Below are 21628 nucleotides of genomic sequence, written 5' to 3'. Positions count from 1 at the left end.
AATGGGCAGGAATTAAAAAAAAAACAAAAAACTAATAAACTGTAATTATGATCTATTTTATTGAAAAACAACATCGCCGAAGACTTGACAATACACAGCATATGTCACTGCTACCAGACCATTATTGACACGCTAATAATCAATATAATTTCCAGTAAAACTAGAAAAATCTTTTAGGAATGCATTATAAATGGACAGGGAAAAATAAAAATTAAGAAATAAAAATGTATTACGATATATTTTATTCGAAAACAACATCGCGACCCGTACCGCTAGTATAATCGCTACGGGTTGCTACGTGATACTTTCACCTTGCATGTATCTCAGATTTATCGGCTGCTAGGAAGTGACGTCACGCCGACCTGATCAATACGGTACGTTAAACGCAAAAAGCCGATTGTCACGTGATTATCATATGACTAGAAGAAATGGAGAGTGCACCGTTGATATTCCTTCTCTTATGGACATATATTGCTTGTCCCGTAGTTCCGATGCCACTCCATGCCAGCTGTAAGGCGGAGTGGTAAGTTGAGTCATTTTAAAATTTCATCAGCTTTTTCTCATTTTGAAAATGATTTCAAAAGCAGTAAATTGTACACGCTTTCCAAATATTTTGGTTATGTAACCACTTAGACTAGCTTTTAGACTATGATATATCTATTTACATTATTATGAACGAATGTAGTGAATTTAGCCAGTCTTTATCCTATGTCCAGTATCATAATTTTAACATCAGTCCTCTGTGAAAATCTCTAAAATAGACTGACTTTTGTCTCTATAAAATTGAATTAGACAAAGAAATGTATTTATTATCAGTCTAGTGGCTAGTCTAGTAACCACTTGAAGGCTCACTACTGCCTAAATTATAAATCAGCAGATAGTTATTTTGTAATTCTGAAGATATTTTGATACTAGTCTTGTTTTTGTAAATTATTTCTAAAAAGTCTTTGTGTCATAAAAGCACATGCACGAGTATCAGATCTGGGACCAAAAAAATATTACCAGACTGATACAGCCTGTTCCCCTATATTTTCGCGATACTAGTGACACTGAAAACAGTAAGAAAGCAAATAAATATATAACAGTTATTTTGTTTGACAAATACTTTAAAATAATTCATTTTCTATCAAAACATAAAAGTTTTGACATAAAATATAATTAAATTACTCCCAACAATCATGTGTCAACATGTACACTTTCTACCATTTTGATTTTGTATGTCCTTGGTATTTTCGCGTTAAAGATGTTGTTGTTGTAGTGGTAGAATTATGCACCTGTCAATATTTTGCCCGCCCGGGGGAGCGGCGGGCATACACGGGACTTTAGACAGAAGGCCATTCCCGACAGGCGGGAATTAGACAAACATTTGATGTACCAACAAGGCTCTAGGGTGGGATTTAGACAAAAAAGGTTGTCTCTAGGGTGGGGATTTAGACAACAATTTTTTTTGAAATGTCAAATTCCCCTGGGTCAGCCCGCCGCCCCCCTGGGCGGGCAAAATATTGACAGGTGCATTATTGTTAGGTTACTACAACGATATTTGTTTATTTCCGGTTCACTAAGTAATTCTGTATCTGTTTGTAAAAATAACAGTTTAATTATAACAATATTTGTAAAATTATGCGAAATGTTCCACATGCACCCAGTACTTAACAAGTTACTCATTTTGACAGCATGTACCCCTGAAAGAGCTGTCCCTTCTCAGAACCCTGACCAGGGCTAGACACTAACCATTTTGGGCCACTGGTCCGAAGAGCAGTTTGCACTCAATTTTTAAATGAAACAGTTACTGATCCTCCAAATATTTCACTGGTCCTTGTTGCTTTTCACTGGCCTCGGACCAGCGGACCAGGGTTAATGCCGAGCCCTGCTGACCTTTGAACCTTTGTATGTGACCACTAAATCCAGTCCGTTTCGGAAATTATGGTGCCAAGGCGGGAATTAAAGGAAGCGGGGCATTGTTGGATCGTCGTTCATCCGAATTGGGCCTATTTATAACAGACGACATAAACAAAATAGTGGCGAAAACAATGGTAACAAGTGAAAAATAAAGGATTTGAGTTTAACTGAATAGAAATTTAAGTATTTCAACTATTTTGAAAGTTAACTCTCCAAATTTCTAGGCATTCTGGATAAATTGATTAAAATTTGAACTAAAAATGAAAGTAGGTTGTTTGTAAACAATGTCAAAATGGCGCTAAAGAGCAAAACGGAAATAACGCGAAATTACCAATGACGCGAGAATACCGAATGCCTTTAGCCGTCCACAAGTTTGAATTTATCATGACAGTATTCATTTAATATGCCCGTTCACTAATTTACTTTATATATATATATATATATATATATATATATTTTTTTTTTTCAAGCTGAAGTATTAACCTATGCCCGTTTTATAGTTACAGTATTTATCTATGTCTGTTCATACGTTTGCATTTATAATTACAGTATTCAACTATGTCCATTCACAGCTTTTTTCTTTGTTTCAGTATTTATCTATGTCCTTCTTATTACAGTATTCATCTAGGTCTGTTCATAAGTCTAAATATATAGTTACAGTATTGATCTATGTCCGTTCACAGCTTTCTTTTCGTTTCTTTGTTTCAGTATTCATCTATGTTCGTTTTATACTTACAGTATTCATCTAGGTCCGTTCACAAGTATAAATTTACAGTTATAGTATTAATCTATGCCCGTTCACAATTTTAAACTTAGAGTTACAGTACAACTTTAATTTTTAATTTTAGAATTCATCTTTGTTCGGTTTATAGATACAGTACTCATCTATGTCCCTACAAGTTTAAGACAATCTAAAAAAAATTTTTTCGTGAAAAAGATAAGTTACTGTGTTCGCAAGTTTTTTCTGAAGCACCATAAAAGCCGGTAAAATACGTCAAATTGGGCATATTCAAATCAATACATTTAAATTTCAGGAATATAAAATCAAAATTAAATTATGTAAGTTACAAAAGCTATCTTTGAGAATTTAATATGCAAAATTTTGCAAATATTGGACAAAGAATAAGCATTTGGGCAGGTTTTGAAAAACATATATAAACCGTGGACCCCTTTTTAATTTAATGCGGACTTTTAAAGACCAATTTTCCAATTAAAGATGTGACTTAAAGTTTGCCAATTCAAAAAAGTTTTACCTTTAATCATAATATATAAATAAATAAATAAAACGCTCGAACAGATATGCAACACATTGATAAGCATTGCCTTGTGCCGTCGTACCGTCAAGTAAATATTTGTGAAAAGCGTGCTCAAGATTGCGATTACTTCATTTTCAAATTAAAATGGAAGCAATTTGTCATTATTCAATTTTAAGGTTTCGATGGAGGCCTTGAGAAACAAAAATCAAACAACAACAAATCATAGAAAGAAAGAGTTGTTTGACATGAAAATTGAACAGCATGTAAAACATGTATATTACTTTACGAAACAAGTGTCAGTATACTGATATAAACATTGAATTCCGGAAAAGGGCTGCCTAAAGGGGCTCCACTTCCGGACAGTTAAACGCCTTTAAAAACTCACCATTTTCAAGGAACAGTTACACATGTTCGTTTTGATGCATTTGCAATAGCGTGCGAGTGGTGAAATTTCGCATAACAAGGTGGAACACAGTTTTCAGCAATTGTTTATCATTATTTCTTTACATATGGCATTCATTTTCAAAGGGAGACAACTGTTCCCGATTATTTTAAGTACAAATGGCATTCATTTTCAAAGGGAAACAACTTTTTCCAGTTATTTTAAGTAATCTTTGAGAAAAAGTTGTCTCCCTTTGAAAATGAATGCCATTTGTAAAGAAAAAAAAGATAAACAATTGCTGAAAACTATGTTCCACCTTGTTACGTGAAATTTCACCACTCGCACGCTATTGCAAATGCATCAAAACAAACATGTGTAACAGTTCTTTGAAAATGGTGAGTTTTTAAAGGCGTTTAACTGTCCGGAAGTGGAGCCCCTTTAGGCAGCCCTTTTCCGGAATTCAATGTTTATATAAGTATACTGACACTTGTTTCGTAAAGCAATATACATGTTTTACATGCGCTTCAATTTTCATGTCAAACAACTCTTTCTTTCTATAATTTGGTGTTGTTTGATTTTGTTTCTCAAGGCCTCCATCGAAACCTTAAAATAAAAAATACCCAGACAATGTTCAGACAATGGAGAATACTTCACGAGGTTATAAAATAATGTCATTTTGATAGAAAATATTTTTATAGCCCTTTAAAACCTGACATAACCGATCTTTTCAAAATTTCTACATAGAAATACATAGAAACCATAGTCATCAACTTCAAATAAAAATGGAAGCAATAAGTTTTAGTATCACATCGATAAAAAATATATTGAAATAAAGGGCAAAAAATGAGGATTACTTCACGAGGTTATAAAATTTTGTTAAATAACGATAAAAAATCGTTTTTAATGTTTGAAATATATTTTCCTATACAAATCTATAGTAAAACTGTTTATTGATAAACGTTATCGGGTCCGCGATCCGTGTATATTTAAGGGAGACTACTTTTGCCGAAACTACTGGTCAATGTAGGCATACAGACACTAAATAGCCTGAGCACCTTTGAAAAAATGGTAGTCGCATAATGGCGGATTCAAATAGTTCTCAGTTTTTTTGCAGTAAGAAGGATTTTTCCTTGAAATCATTGCTATATATTGGTTGAAATCATATTGCATGCCTATACTTGATATACTGGTAGCATTTGCATGTTGAAAAAAGACTCCAAACTGATTTAACATGTGAAATTTATTCATACACCCCTACCCTAAATTGTGATTGTCATTTCAGTGTAAAAATTACGGTGTGTCCGTTTGACCAGAAATATTTTTCTTGCATCAAACATGACCCCTACTTTTCTTTGGATATTTTTACAGTATAAATGTTATTCTACAAGAAAATGTAAGTTAAAGAAATTTAAAATGGGTCTAGGTGTGTATTGCAGCATTGTGAAAACTTGTCATTTTATATAGAATGTATAGTGGTGGCTATTTAGTGTGTTATAACCTATAAGAATTGTCACCCGGTAGAATTACTAAAATTTTCTGTCGTCTGCAAATAAAAAAAAAATTTGTAAACATGGCACATCAACCCAGACAATTGATTTTTGAAAGAATTAAGCAAAAAATAAATGATAATTCTATACCGGTGGGGGAAAAAGGGTGTCGGAAATGGCTTGGTTGTACGACAGTGAATAAAAATCCTAGCTATGGAAAAATAACCACAAAACTGCCTGGAGAAACTGTCAGAAAACAATATTATGTGCACAGACTTATGTGTCAGGCCGCTAGAAATATTTTAAAAATTCCCGAAGGCCTACACGTGTCGCATATATGCCACTTTTCTCTGTGTGTGAACCCGGAACATTTGAGCATTGAACCCCAGTTCATAAATAATGAAAGGCAGAAATGTGGGGACCAATGCTCAGGCCATAAGTTTAGGGAGTTTTCTTTCAAGGACTGTATTCTATGGTATACAGTAGTTTACTATTTTTGTATAATATTTTTTATAAATATAGCACTATTATATACACAACTTTTACAAGGCTTATTTACATTTGTGCGGTTAATATAACTTGTTATGTGTGTGCAGTGCCGGCTCAGCTGGCCACAAGGCAGCACAATAATTTTACTTATAACCATCTTTATTTCATCCTAATATCACACTCTATGCATAAGCATGATCTTTTAGGTGTGGGGTGCTAGAAAAGTCAGGCTTGGGGTCAGTGAGACCCTTTGAATAGTGTAAATCTGTATGTAATTTGTACCTATACTGGCGTGATGCAAAACGACTGCGTCTTGCTCGCGATATGTACCTAGTAGTTTTACGCAACTTGTCGTAGTACTCTGTTCTTAAAAGGTGTCTGATAACAGAAGAGCCATGTGACAGTTTTACACCATTTACCCTAGCTTTAAGGATAACAGTGTCAGCAAGCCCATGATTAGTCTTAGAATCTGGCCATGGATACGGCCATGGCAGTTGCGGAGAAATGTAACATTTTTGGGCAAGCATGCATTATAGGATCTGTTCACTGCTTCACATTTCTGTGTAGATGTTAAAAATTTAGTTTTTTCTATGCTTTCTGGACCAAGGAGAATTTCAATACATTTCCTGAGTAAAGTCTCATCATCATCAGTCATTTAAGCCTGACATTGTCTGGCATATAGTTTTTTGCTTTTCTGTAGTTGCCAGAACAAACCAAGCTGTATTTAGAACATGAGGTACCACAGTAACCTTTGAAACATAGTACTATTGTTGAAATTATATTAGGCATTTTGTGTTTTATTACTTTCAAATTGTTTTGTACTTCTTATGTGCACTTGATAGCTCCGAAACACACCTAGATTTAATAGATAGAGCAAATCTGTTTTTTAGATTAGACTTCTGTTTACCACGGAACATTTTGTCACTAAATGGTGCCCGGTTAATTTGCCTTTTTAGAGAATTTGCTAGGTGCCTCACATCTTTCAAGTGCACAGTTTTAGTTCCTTGACCTTTGTCTACACCAGAATGACCTTTAGAATCTCCATCACCTGTGTGGTGTGAAATCTGAAGATCTTTAGTAATATCCTTAGATACCATTTCATTCCATTTGGCTTCATCACCAATGGATTGGGCCTCATCTAAATTTGCTGTACAGTGGCCTGGATGATTGGGGCACTTTACATTTTTATACCCTTGATTTCTTAATTTAGAAGCAGCTGTACATGCTTTAACACCAACAAATGCACCAATAATTGACTTTCTATGTGTATTATTTTCACAAATAGTTGTTGCGACAATGGTGCCAGCTTGAAAGGGCGTACTTTCGGAGTTAAACAAGGGGTTATTGTAGCAGGAGTCCCCTTCGGTTAAGACTTCTGAGCTATTTGAATTACCACATTTTGCATTTTCCTGTTTAAGTGACTGTCTTACTTCATGCATATTCTGTTTGTTAAGGGTTTTAATTTTTTCACCAACTTTATTTGACAGTCTTTGCATACCAGTAACACAGGGTGGAATTATCTCAGCATGGGCCAGTAATCTAGCTGCACCTGTATTACCTATTGGGGTTGTCATTACACCTAACTGGAAGCCAACATTGATTTTAGCAGCTTTTCTACCCCTTCCTTGTTTTTCAACCTCATCATAAAGCTTATAATATTTACTTAGTGTTTCCTGCAGGCCTTTTTAACATGGCGCAGCGCCATGCCCCGTTTTAAGTGCCGCCAAGGTGCCCTTCAAGCTGCCCGTTTGCGCCATGTGCCCTTTTATTTTATCAGGCTTTTGTATTTATCTTGAAAAGTGCCCTTTCAAAACCAGCCTGGATAGCCAATGTCCACGGGGCATGTTCCGTGTATTGTATCATCAATTAGCGGCTTTGATCAACAGGTCGACACGTGGGTGCATCAACCGTGAATGACCCTGATTAAGAACTGACAGGATTATGCAATCAATTACTGTTTTATGATTCTTTAATTGGAAACAGTAGATGAAAATTTGTTGTTTTTAGCACGTCGGCGGAGAAGCTACATTTAGCCTTTTTACGGAAGAGATGATTGAAAACGGTCAGTTAACACATGATTAAAGGATAATTATTTTAAAAGGTTGTAATCAATTAAAATGTAGATTGTTTGTCGCACATTTTTGATGCGCTCATTAGGCCTTTAAAAATAAAATGTTGAATGTTTGCCCTTTGCTGATCGCCGACCAACCCATGAAAAATGACCAGACTCAAAATGTTTTACATCGATTTTATCTACAAGATATATTTTATTGCTTCACGGGTATCATTTATAAAAATAATACAAGATAAACATTTAAGCTTCAGAATGATACCAAATTCATTAAAATCGACAAATGTCTTGTTTAATAATTACGAAGTAGTACTTTCAAAAGCACATTCATGACGCGCCGACGCAGAAGTCGCCACCATCTTGAAAATTTGAAAACGTACATCGGTATGAAAATAACCGATAACCTAGCGATTAGGTTATAAAACCTGATCGAGATTTAAATGAATAAACTAAAAATGCAAGGCCCTAGTTTTGTTTTAGTAAATAATTTGTCAAAATAATTTTATTTGGCTGAAATTTAAGTTGAAAGTGCACGGCCGCATTCAAGCAAGCCGAAATTTTGAATTATTATTCGCAATGAACCATAGGTATTCACATGTATGTTTATTTTACTTAATACTGTATGATTAGATAGAAAAAAAAAACAGATTCTTAGTCAATCATTGATTCAAACTAGTGTATGTAGGCTGATCACTACCAAATAGAATGTAAGCCTCCGCCGGTCTAGTCACAAGTAGTCCAAATATAAATAGTACTGATCTTTTTTCCTTTCCTAGTGCATTTTCTCGGCAGCAACGTGCTTACTTTTACACTACCGTGTTTCAGTATGTATCACTTTGCATTCTAATGAAATCGGCATGTTCCTATCGCATGCTAGATAAAAATGGCGGCGTAAGAATTTAATGTCACGAAAAGAGAAATTGAAAGAAGCGAAAAGTAGTAAATTCAGCGGGTTGTATTTAACGAACTGTAGTTTTCTTATATAAAATTTAACACCCCCTTTTCTTTTTGTTTTTCTAAAGTAGCGATCTAGTTCTTTATGGGAATATAAGTGTCTGAAAATCTGATATGCTAGAAAATGTCGAAACACAGTTATGAAGTGAGTGGATTTTATATGAAATAAAGAACAGCTGGATTTAGTGGTGTTCAGCCTGTATCGCAGAAACTTGATAAAAATAGTGGCAGACGATCTAATCTAGCAAATTTCACAGCATGTACTTTTTACGTAGCGTTCTACTTTCGTTTTCGTATGCCCAAAACAAAAGACAAATGTAACTTTCCATGTAGATTTGTCTTCTAAATCTTACTGACAACACAGGTGCCCGTCCAGTCTTGGTGCCCATATGGGTGCCGCCCCCTCAAAAAAAAAAAAAAAAAAAAAATTAAAAACACTGTTTTAAGCCTAAAACGGAAAAAAAAATTTTTTTGAAAATTTTTTTTTTCCCTATAGGCTATATACTCTTATATGGAAAAGGTGCATGTGTTGCCGTAACGCTATGGAGGTTTACTAGGACACGCTGTGGAACAACCAAAATGCCCAGTTCAGTACCAATGCAAGCTACCCTGCTGCAATTTACACATCATGCACTTATAACATAGTAAACAATCCTATTCTACCTAGTAAACAGCCTTAAATAACTTACATTTAAATTCTAAGACGCAAACAACGGAAAAGGTTTTCTACTTTCGTTTTGAAACAAAATGGCCGATCGTCACTGTTATTTTGCAAGTGTCTAGACAATTTGGCTTGTTTGAATTTAAATGTAAGTTATTTAAGGCTGTTTACTAGATAGAATAGGATTGTATACTATTTTATAAATGCATGATGTGTAAATTGCAGCAGGGTAGCTTGCATTGGTACTGAACTGGACATTTTGGTTGTTCCACAGCGTGTCCTAGTAAACCTCCATAGCGTTACGGTAACACACGCACCTTTTCCATATGAGTATATATAGGGAAAAAAAATTTCCAAAAAAAAATTTTTTTTCGTTTTAGGCTTAAAACAGTGTTTTTAATTTTTTTTTTTTTTTTTTTTTTTTGTTGAGTGGGCGGCACCCATATGGGCACCAAGACTGGACGGGCACCTGTGACTGACAACGAAGAACAATGGGTTTAATCAGCGATATAGGTACACAGTCATTGATTACATGTAGATTTGACGAACTGCCTATGCTCTTAAGTTAACGTAATTCAATGGTGAAATGGTATGTGATGATTGACAAAATAAAGTTGGGCATTGATAGTTGTTCAATAAAACTTGTTGCTTATTAAATTATCACCAGATATCTGTCTCTGAAAATGCAAGCCAGCACTTCATGTTGGTAACAAAATAAAAATGTTTGAAAGTATGGTAAACATTATCTAAGGAATAATACAAAATATCTACCCCATATCTGAGATATGAAAAATTCTCAAATGCAATGTGAAAATAGTATGTAAAATGGTGTCTGTAAAATGATGCCAGCAAGCGTACTTGGACGAATGCCCTTTCAGTGCCAAACCGCACATTAAAAGTGCTCTTTTTCAAGGGAAGCACCATGCCCCTTTTAGAGTCTGCAGGAAACACTATTACTAATATAGCTACATTTTGAGCATTTAAGCCGCTCTTCCCAAGCTAATCCCCATTTACGAGAAGATTCAGCATCAAAATTCAGATTGCCTTCACATATGTTTTCACCAGTGCAATGCCTTTTTATTTCAGAGTTAAACATTTCCTGTAGCAGCTTAGGACAGTACAGTTTGTGAGTTAACAGATCAGGGTGAGCCTCAGTGTTTCTTGGTGTACTGTACTCATCCGCCAACTTAGGACAGCTGTTTAGTGATCGCAGAGGTGCAACACCCGTTTCAGAGCCATTTACATCATTTAGTGTAAGTAAACCTTCGTTATCATTAACCCTTGACTCAAAAGTCTCTTTTGTAAGTCTAACATACTTTTTTGCAGTAACACTTGTCTGACTAAGTAAAGAAATGTTAGTTTTACCTTCATGATTTACCCCCTTTTTAAATCCGACAAGTCTGTTATGACTTTTACGGGAAAATTTCCGTGGCATCTCATTTGAAGAGCGGCTTATTTCTTTAAAAAATGATTATTTACACTAAACCTTTTTTTTCTATTTTATTTTCTAAATTATATGTGTTAGTAACAAGGCATGCAGAAACTTAACTAACATTTCAGGAGGATTCCTGTGTCTGACAGTACTGAACCTGAGGAATTTCACACATTTTTGAGCAGAGACCAGGTGTGCAGTATCAACACCTTTTTAGTTACATTTTGACATGAATTGTTGGAGAGAACTTGAATACCATGGCCATGAGATATGACTTTAGCTATAGAATGTAAAAATATGCAGTATTGTTGCATTTGTGATGAAAAGAAAGACATTTTTCCCATTTTTTACTGAAAAATAAGCTTTTTTTTAACCAAAAAAAATTCACTAAACACTAATTTTGTTCTATATTTTATCACAGTTGCATAATTATAAGTTTTTTTCAGTGTAGTTGTCTATTCCGCACTTGCTGGTGGTATATTTGATGTAATATCTTACGGGTTTTTTGAAAAAACAGCGTTTAATGACTATATGTGATTCAGCCAAATTTAACGGCTTAAACCGCAGTCTTTGGACAAAATGATGGCTGTACAAAAATAGTGATTTTGAGAAAACTACTGGTTTGTTTGGGCTGAAACTTGTTTTATAAGCTGAATATAGATGAAACTTCACATAGAGAGCAAAAAAGCTGAAAAAAAAAATTTCATATTTCCTTATAGGCATACAGACACTAAATAGCCTGAGCACCTTTGAAAAAATGGTAGTCGCATAATGGCGGATTCAAATAGTTCAGTTTTTTTTGCAGTAAGAAGGATTTTTCCTTGAAATCATTGCTATATATTGGTTGAAATCATATTGCATGCCTATATGATATACTGGTAGCATTTGCATGTTGAAAAAAGACTCCAAACTGATTTAACATGTGAAATTTATTCATACACCCCTACCCTAAATTGTGATTGTCATTTCAGTGTAAAAATTACGGTGTGTCCGTTTGACCAGGAATATTCTTCTTGCATCAAACATGACCCCTACTTTTCTTTGGATATTTTTACAGTATAAATGTTATTCTACAAGAAAATGTAAGTTAAAGAAATTTAAAATGGGTCTAGGTGTGTATTGCAGCATTGTGAAAACTTGTCATTTTATATAGAATATATAGTGGTGGCTATTTAGTGTGTTATAACCTGTATTGGAATGTTGGCCATGATACCGGTATTGATAGACAACATCGTGTCTGTAAAATGTGCTCAAGTCAGTTTGTTGAATCCGAATATCATTTTCTAATTTGTTGTAACAAGTATTCAAACATAAGATAGAAATATTTTGTAAAAACAGCCTGACCATCTGTACAGAAATTCATAAATATTATGTCCTCTATTAATAACAAAAGAGTGATTAAAAATGCTAAATATGTAAGTGAAGCTCTTCATTTACGGGAACAAACCCTTGAAGTTCCTACCGCCTCTTAGTTTAGGATGCTATGTTTTGTTATGGATGATATGTTCCGCTTTATTATACAGTTATTGACTTATGCTGAGGTCAATATGTGTTTTACGAACCTGTAAAGATGATATTGCGTCCCAGGTCAGTATCAATTTTACATGTCCGTATAAACACATATCGACCAAAACATAAGCCTATAATTGTTTTATTATATGCCCTTCTTAAATGCACTCTTTTGACTGGCCTATATTTCACACATACAAGAAAAATTATATCACAAGAGTCATTATCACTTTTGCAGGTCAATATCGCTTTTTGCGGACCCGCGCGTGCACCCCTTGCGACCAATCAAATGAGCGCATATGAGAAGGGTATATAATATTTGTATGTAAAATTGATACTTTATTACATATCAGTATGGCTTGACCATATTTGTAATAGATATTGTAAATGGTCAAAGGTATTTGTAATAAAGGAAGTGAAATGATGATATCAGAGTGATATTTATTGCATTCGTGTGTATAATTAGGACGTAGTTCCCATTTTGATTCACGCTGGATGCTTTAACGGAGTTATGCCCCTGAACTTGATGTTTTTACACTTAACAGAGTGGATGTTTATATACGGGCGTCACAGTTTAGAGAAACGTGTTTCATACTATATTCTTAAAACTATTATGTATGTACGTGAATTTTGTAATGTAACAAACTTCACGTTTGAAGTTTTGTCAATATTTCCCAGTCAGGTGATAATGCAATCCGTTTTCGTTGTATTGATATATGATTTTGGCGGAGTGAAGAGCCTTTGAAAACCTCAAGGTCGTCCAGACGTGTTTAGGTGATTAGATAGAGCCTGGTTTCACCTAGTATCAGCAGGTTTACTAAACTAAGAAGCTTTTAGAGTTGATTATACATAAACTTTTTATTCTGAATTTTGGTTGGATTTTACAATTTTGAACACCGGATCAGTAAATGATATTTGTTTACCATATTTAACCCATTGAAATATTCACGAGAGTGCATTTACTGCTATTGTCAGTTGGAAGATTATGTCAGTTGTACTTTTCCAAAACTTTTCTAATTTCTTTGAAAAACCAGCAATAAACTTTAGGTAATTGTCGTTGCTTAACTTAGATTTTTCCAAATAATTTGATATGCTAAACTAATGAGCCATTCATGATTGATGTCTTTAATACTTCCGAGGCGCTGCAATAACTGCATTGAATCTATATACCTTGTTATAACTTAAAATCATAGCTATGATTATATTATAATAATAATTGAGCCGTGCCATGAGAAAACCAACATAATGGGTTTGCGATCAGCATGGATCCAGACCAGCCTGCGCATCCGCGCAGTCTGGTCAGGATCCATGCTGTTCGCTAACAGTTTCTCCAATCCCAGTAGGCTTTAAAAGCGAACAGCATGGATCCTGACCAGACTGCGCGGATGCGCAGGCTGGTCTGGATCCATGCTGGTCGCAAACCCACTATGTTGGTTTTCTCATGGCACGGATCAATTATGTTGTTTACTATATGCATACGTTACTTCCCAATCGAGAAACACAGGCATGTGTAATTACATTGCATTGCATTCAGCTTTACCACTCAGAAATTTCTTCTTTTTTTTATTGTTCTCAGGTTTTTGTTCGGTGTCGAGATAAAATGTCGTGCGCACCAGTTAAAGTGTTGTGAGCTCGAGATAAGATGTCGCGCGCACGAGATAATTCAATATCAAAATAAATAAATAAATAAATAAATAAATGCATGTCCTAAACATACCACTGTAAAAACGTCCATATAGTATTTATTTATTTTAAACATATGATCGAAACCAACACTGTTACAGTTCTATATCATGATGACGTGTTTAAATGACGTCACTTATTTTAAAACCGAATCCATAATGAAATCAACAGGTAGGGAAGCTCCGATACCACTCGGCATTTCCCGCCCTCTAACAAAGTCTTTAAACTCGCTAGACCATCGTGATAATTATCGCTAGTCCTTAGAATTCGCTGGTAGATTCTATCTTTTCTGTTCAATTAACAGCTCAAATAGCGAAATTTAACACTCTTCGTGAGGTTTTTAACACCATAATTATCGACAAGTATTGCGTCATAAACCTCGCGAAGATTGTTAAATTTCGCAACTACATTGCCATTTGTTGCTTTGCTAGCGAAATGATCCGAACAGGACACCATATACTAAAGACATGAATTCTTGATTGCTCAGCGCGATTACGGAATAACAGCCCTCTGAATGAAAAATTTATTTAGGTCTACGACCCTTACTGCATTATGCACATCTTTGGGTTAATCTGTATTCGGGCCGTGCAATCAAGTATTAATCCCTAAATAATAAGACCCGACGAAAACATGGAAAAGGTTTAAGGCTCATCATTTTTTTGGCGACGCTTATATATACATGCTAAAATGTAATCCACGTAGAAAATTGTTCGTTTATATTTTATTCAAAAGGCTCTTAAATTTGAAAACCAATATTGTTGGCCACTGCATATAGACCTGTAGATATGATATAAACTTTGATAGTGTTAAAACGCTTGCTTAAACGTGCCTGCTAGCACTTCTTTTATATCGTAAGCTAAGCTGAGAATAAAGGATACGTCGTATTGTTTGACAACTGCCTTTGAATACTTTCAAATAAAAGCAATAAAAGTTAATTAGTTCTATCATTTTTTTCTAAAGTAAAATAAAAAAAGTTTTATATTTCATACCGAAAAATGCAAACGGGCTCCGAAAATGCTTGTGAAATATCATCGAGGTATTCATCAGACAGTCAAGGCATAATGGTGAGACTGCGGAAGGATTCTTTGTATCGGAAGAAATTAGTTCTCACACTAGCAGTGTTTTGGACATATGTTATTTTAGTAAGAGCTTTTATCAGATATTTCGTGTTTTTGACTTACCATTTAGAAGTAAATGCTCGTAGGATATCTTCTGACATGTTTTACCTAAATCAGCACACGGACGTTGGTTGTTTAATTTCATAGCAATCATACATTTAACCTAAATTATCTGCAGATATTACTCATCCTATTCTGTAACAATGCTAAGCAAATCCCTTTATACATGAAAAAATTGCATTTACCACTAATCAAAACGTATAAATATGATTTAATAGTAAATTAATACCATGACATTTTGCGATGAATCAAACAGAAACAAATACAAACACCCGAAAAAATTGTATTTCAGGGATGGGTGATTTTACAGATCGGTACAGCCCTTCCAGACCTTCAGGTTTTGATTTCCATAGACCTTGAGACAGCGTCTTGGATATTCTCAACTTGGTCAATAGGTTATATGGGTGGTTCGTTAGTTTGTGGCGTCTTATATGACAAAATAAATCGTCTTTTCCTGATGTTTGTGTGTGCATCCGGGACTTCCGTTTGCAGTTTTTGCTTACCACAATTTAAATCATTTACCGTGATAATTGTCTTCCGGGCTCTGACAGGAATTTTCTGTGGTGGACTCGACACAGGTATGTGTGCTCATACTCATTTCTTTATAAGAGTCATTAAAAATTACCATTATATAATACGCAAATAAAATCTTGTCTACTTTAAAAGGAAAAAAAAGTTAAAATATAAAGTGTATACTTTATTCTCAATTTAAATAGTATGTACTTATATTTATGAAAGATTGCAGTTTCATACCGACAATGGGTATACCAGCAAATGATTTTTATTTCTGTAACCTCTCAGAAGCTACTCAAGTGTGCTTGACCGTTGCCAAATTGAATCCATGAATAACCTTCATAACTACGCTATGTTGTTAGATAAACTGAATTTTGTTATAGTTCAAATGAGCTTTGTTATCAGAGATTTTGTAATTTCATTTCATGTAAGCTAAGGTGTAGTAAATTTATTGTTTGTTTACTGAATATTGTATCATAAATACACTGGTTACACATGACAAAAGAAAAGCTTTTACACGAGCGTGTTCGCCTTTAATTAGGTCAAAATTTCAATCTTATTCACAATAAAATGTATTGTTGGTGAACTTATTGCTGGGAAAAAGATTGATGCTACATAGTTCGATAGTGTTAAATTACAATGAAAACAGCAACAACAACAACAACAACAACAACAATCGGCTTCTCAACTGACGCGGATCATCCGGAATAAACATCATACCGGTTGAGATTTTAACTTCTAATTTTACACTATATAACATCAAAAAGGCATTTCCTTCATTTCGCCGTATATATATGTATAGGATAAACCTTGTACGAATATTTATTTCATTATTTTTTTTCTCTGGAACATCAGATGTGATAAAGTTGACCGGTTTTATTCAATCAGGCTGACGGAACTATACATATATGTATTAATCTTTTATCATTCCAGGTGCAAATACAATCATACCTTCAACATGGGGATCGGATGCTGGACCTGCCATGCAGGCTTTATATCTGTGCTATAGCATCGGTGGTATTGTGTCCCCTCTTGCAACTGAACCTTTCATGTCTCCAAAGCAAAATAAAGAATCAGCTGAAAATGACGACCTAAACATTTATCGCAACAATTACACAACTTTTTCCAAAACTGACATTTTTGAACAAAATGATGTAAATTCCACTTACTCCAAAAACTTTTCAGAGCAAGCTCAGATAATAAATGCAACCTCAGACCAATTTAATATGTCCACAGATTCAATGTATAACGGTAACATAGATAAAGCATTTGTGTTGACATCCGGGTTAGTATTAAGTTCAGCTATCCCTTTCCTAGTTATGCTCATAATAGGAGGCTACGATCATACAATAACATCATTGGCCTCTTCTACCGATAACACACATGAGGAAAGCGACCCTCTTCAAGAGAAACCTGACGTGATTAATTTGAAAGAAAGACTTACTAATAAGATCAAAGGTAAACGTAAAATTTTGGTTTTGGCATTTGTTGCAGGTATTAATTTGGTATACAGTGCTACAGAAGATAGTTTAGGAGATTTTCTTGTTACATTTTCTTTACATTACCTTGAATGGGAGAATTCCTCGTCTGTTACATTGGTTTCCCTGTACTGGGTTATAAGTTGCATCGGTGGTCTTGGAGGGGTTTTTCTAGCTAAAACATTTCGGCCGGCGAAGTTACTTTTAATTTCACACCTTCTTTGGATAGCTTCTTTTCTTGTAGCTTTACTTGCTAGTTTGTACAGAATAGACATCATGCTATGGATATTCATTTCGGGCTCCGGGTTATTCATGACTCTTATCATACCTGCTATTATTTCATGGACCGAAGAGAACGTAAGTCACATTACCGGGCGTATATCGTCCTTGTTTATGATTGCAACAGGCTGTGGAATTGCTGCAAATCCTATGTTCATAGGATATATGATGGGGCAATATACCTATGTTTCCTTTCTGTATATTCTTTTCTTCGAGTCGATCCTCTGCTTTGGCTTTTACATATTAGCAGTAGTCTCACGGTATGTCAGAAACAGCGACGATCGTGATGTAAAGTTAGAAATAGTGAAGTCTGAGACAGCTGATCGTTCTCAAAAACGAGAGTAGTATAACAAATGTTACTTTTTACATGCCGACGACTGTGAAATTGAATGTGAACTAAATGATTATTTGAATAGTACTGTAATAAGTGAATATGGCTTCTTTATTTTCTTGCATTATGGACTGGAGTTTCAGGTACTTTCATTAGCTCTAGAATACTGTACAAGGGTCTAAGATGACTCTCGTGCTTTTAATGACATCATAATGATCTGCATTTATGAGGTAGATAGGTTTTTTTTATGTCAACGATCAGTCCATTGACAACAACTGAAATAGGGGATTTTTTTCTCATCTATTAGACAGACCTTTTTTCCGAAAAAAATACTGGTGTTAGATAATCTTATGTCACATCGATCACAAACTTTTTTATTATTCGACATATTTATAGTTTGAATGTGTTATTTATGCTTTATTTATGCCAGAATACATGCTCTCAGATGACTGAGGTCCCATCCTAGGTTTGAGACATGGCAAAATATTTGGTAGAACTTTGTTTTTGGAAAAACGTCAGTTGGGATTTCCTTAACTACAACTCAAGGGTGTGGTATAGTCACTCCTCGTGTTATTCTGTCTGTATGTATCATTATCATAAAATTATATGATAAATTCATTATCGCTTTATATATAATAATCTGTAGCCATATATGCGTACATTTTATCTTAGACAAGTTATCAGAGAGTCATCTAAATTTTCATGAGCTGATAAGTATTTAATTTAGTCAGTTTATCTGATAGTTTCAGTTTAATATTTACACATATATTTTGTTTATTTCAATACACAATGCATTTGGTTTTTTGTTATTTGATATGTTGTTTCGCTATTTTGTAATATGGAATGCGCGAGAAGGCTTAGGATGTGTAACACAATGATAGCGCGCAGGTCAGCTTTCATAATTTCGTTAATTGATCATCGTTATTTTTTACTATCTGTTATTGTTTCGGGTAAAAAATTCAAATAGTTCTTGAAAATAACACATTTGTTTGCATGTTTAGATCATTGTTTATATTTACTACTCTAGCAAATTTCGTTACGGTAGAATGTTTTATCCCGTCACGGTAGAATGTTTTATCCATTATGTTTTGACTTAAACAACTTTGTTTACTATTGTAACTGGTCAGATACTGCGAAATTCTAAACTAAAATTGATTTCATTGACTTTAATTATTTTATTATTGCTATCGATGGAACTTTAACTGAGTAATCAAAAATGTTAATTACTTTTTTAGCTTGTCAACCAATTGTTGTTATTTATTTCATAAAATAATGTTTGTCAATTAGATTTGACCTTAATTATTTTGTTTATTTCAGTACTAGTCATTTCTTTACCGAGTACTGAATGCTTCCTCATCTGTTGTTAACAGTTGTATATGTATATACTCGACCTTTTAAATGACATGTCTAAAACTGCTATGGATATTTTGAAATGTAAATATGTTATTTCGAATCACTTCTTGATAAAGGTATAAATACTCAGGACAAAATCGAATAAGAGGAAGCGAGTCGGAGAGACAGAGAGCGAGTTGAAGAGACACAAAAAGAAGTGAGATCTGGAGCTGAGACGATACGAATAGGAAACTTAGAAAAAAAAAAGCTTTCAGGAAGAAGGAAAATGTTTACAGAAAAGGACAATGATATTGAACAACACAAGATCTATTTTGTATGAATATTTTGACTCATGGTTGGAGTTGTTACGTAAATGTAACATAGAACTTTAAGTTTAAGAAGCTAATGTATTTATTTGTGGATCAATTCTCAGTATAGCTCATCTTTTAAATAAACATCTTTGTGTTAATAGAATATACTTTTTAATCTATGCAACCTGCAAAGACGCATGTAATGTTACACATGTCTCTTTGACTGCTTTTTTCCAGCGAAATGGAAATTTATATGTGTTCCTGCTCCCTTGAAGAAATCTCAAGTTTAGGTTTTTTTTTGTTTTTTTTTTTTATTATTTTCGTGGGTAAAGATTTAACAAATCCGTAAGAAAATTGATATTTACTGCACGTTAATTAATTTCGAAATTCAGTTCTGTTTAAAAACACAAAATACGTTATGTCCACCCTTTTTGAAAATTTTCAGACTCCATCATAAATCTTTCGTTTTCATCTTCTTTCTCGTGAAATCCACTATACTGCATGTAAACTAAATAAAGTTACAACAAACTGCTGATACGAATAAATAAAATTGTTTGCCTTACTGGTTCGGAACCATTTTCCGGACACATTTTCATATTTCGGCTCTATTATTCCCTAAAAAAATATTTGACATAAATGAAGCCCATACAACACAAACTTCAGCTCCTTGCGCAACCGATCTTGTAATCAGCATCGCGTTGTGACATAAAATATGGATTCCATGGGGCCTCAAATGGGGTCATTAAAAGAAGCTTTTTTCCCCGTGAGGTTAACCAGAATCCAGACAAATATTTCTCTTCAAAAATGCACATTAAACATAACCAGATGTTCAATAGCAGCTACTAAAGCAAAACGAGGTTGACTATGAAAAAACTCGAATTTCGTCTAACACGAATTCTTGATAATTCCAATAGATATAGAATAAAATTAGTGCAAAATTCGACAGCCCTGTATTTTATGTAACTGTTACCGAGAAATTAAAAGTAGCACATGTTATCAGCAGACAATCAGTTTGAAATAATAGTTTAATTATTTCTTCCCCACTTGATACCTCAGCAAGTGTGAACTACTGCGCATGCGCAATGTTATCTTCATGCCCCGTTAAGACAGAAAGTTGTTTTGTAAACACAGGTGAGTTATCATCATAAAACCTAACACTATACAGCCTTGTAACATAATGGTTTGTTGTGGACATGAAGAACAAACATCTAAATGATCTAGATGAAACAATTACATGAATAACAACGAAATAAAGCGGATATTACGTGTGTTTGGAAACTGGTCCTGTCCAGTGATTAACTAAATTTTAGGTTGTAAGACTATGCCGAATCGATTTTTAGTTCTTTGGAAATTTCATCTTTGAGAATAAGTGAATAAAATTCACTCGCTCGCATGTACAGAAAATATTTATATTTTTTGATGTGCTACTGATCAATAACAGCAAAATTATCAGTAAATGGAATTTAAACGCAATACTTTAACTTAAAATGAGATAGCCCGTAAACAATAACTTGAGACTATTTCTGTTCCCTCAGAAGTTAACAGAATCAGATTTTGAAGCAGTTCACTCAGACTTGAAAAAACCGGGATAGTATTACACTAATTTATATTTATATTCCTTTCACAGTCTTTCGGAACACACTTTTTTTCAGTAGAGCTAGTAGTTAGATGTTATCATAATTTTACAAAATGATTACTTTGACGGATAGATAAAATTGTCGCCTAAGAACTGAAACTCTTTTTAGAGGTTTTATGAAAAATATATCCTAAATTAACAAAAAAAAAAAAAAAAAAACATAATGAAAATATTTGTAGGGAAGGGATAATTGCACTTTGGTGAAATGGACAGTTGGAGTTCTGTAAATGTCCAAGTGGTTTACATTATAAAGATCTAAAGCTTTACAAGATAAAGTTATGCATGTGCAGATTTGACGTAATTCCATGTGTAAAAACCTGTATCTAGTATAATGCATGGGTTTGTTTACCAGAACTAATATCATTTTCCATGGACCTCAATGAGACCAATGACCAAACAGTGAGAAAAACAAGTTTACCAGACAATTGGCATTGCCGTAATAAGAAAATCGCATCATTGATTTGATATAAGCTCAAAACCTCGGTATTATATCGCTTTTCGAACAAAATCTCAAACCGGATTGGGATTTTCTTACCCTACAACATGCATTATACCGTTAATGGAAATGGTTATGAAACTGGTTGTTTTAATAGGCAAATACCTCACCTATAAATAAAAGTTAAAGACAATTGACATTCTATACATTCAACCGACTAGTTTAAAGTTTTGTGATTACGCTTGCTTAAAAATAGTTTCGTTTAAATTTCACAGGTTTAACATTTATTACTTTATTTTATCTTGTTTGAT

General features: G+C 34.1%; 2 protein-coding genes across 3 annotated transcripts in view; both read left to right on the top strand.

Moving 5' to 3' along the window:
- LOC123532122 (uncharacterized) overlaps window positions 1-21628 on the top strand; it is a 49460-nt gene that overhangs the window by 10299 nt on the left and 17533 nt on the right. Inside the window, exons 2-3 of one of the 2 annotated variants that reach the window (XR_008366295.1) lie at window positions 10286-10452; window positions 10760-12567. The exons of the other annotated variant lie outside the window; for it this stretch is intronic. The gene's annotated coding sequence lies outside the window, so the exon portion shown is untranslated. Of the gene's footprint in view, window positions 1-10285; window positions 10453-10759; window positions 12568-21628 lie in introns of those variants that run through there. 2 annotated transcript variants of the gene reach the window in all.
- LOC123532849 (sodium-dependent glucose transporter 1-like) lies at window positions 13849-19408 on the top strand. The gene is made up of 3 exons (XM_045314443.2): window positions 13849-14965; window positions 15294-15579; window positions 16448-19408. Exons 1-3 carry the CDS (start codon window positions 14819-14821, stop codon window positions 17614-17616), a joined length of 1602 nt encoding a protein of 533 aa, XP_045170378.2. The 5' UTR covers window positions 13849-14818; the 3' UTR covers window positions 17617-19408.

The sequence above is a fragment of the Mercenaria mercenaria genome, chromosome 11 (assembly GCF_021730395.1).
Source record: "Mercenaria mercenaria strain notata chromosome 11, MADL_Memer_1, whole genome shotgun sequence".
Lineage (NCBI taxonomy): Eukaryota > Metazoa > Mollusca > Bivalvia > Venerida > Veneridae > Mercenaria > Mercenaria mercenaria.
Note: the sequence above shows the minus strand (reverse complement) of the source record. Positions and strands in the feature narration are given on the sequence as shown.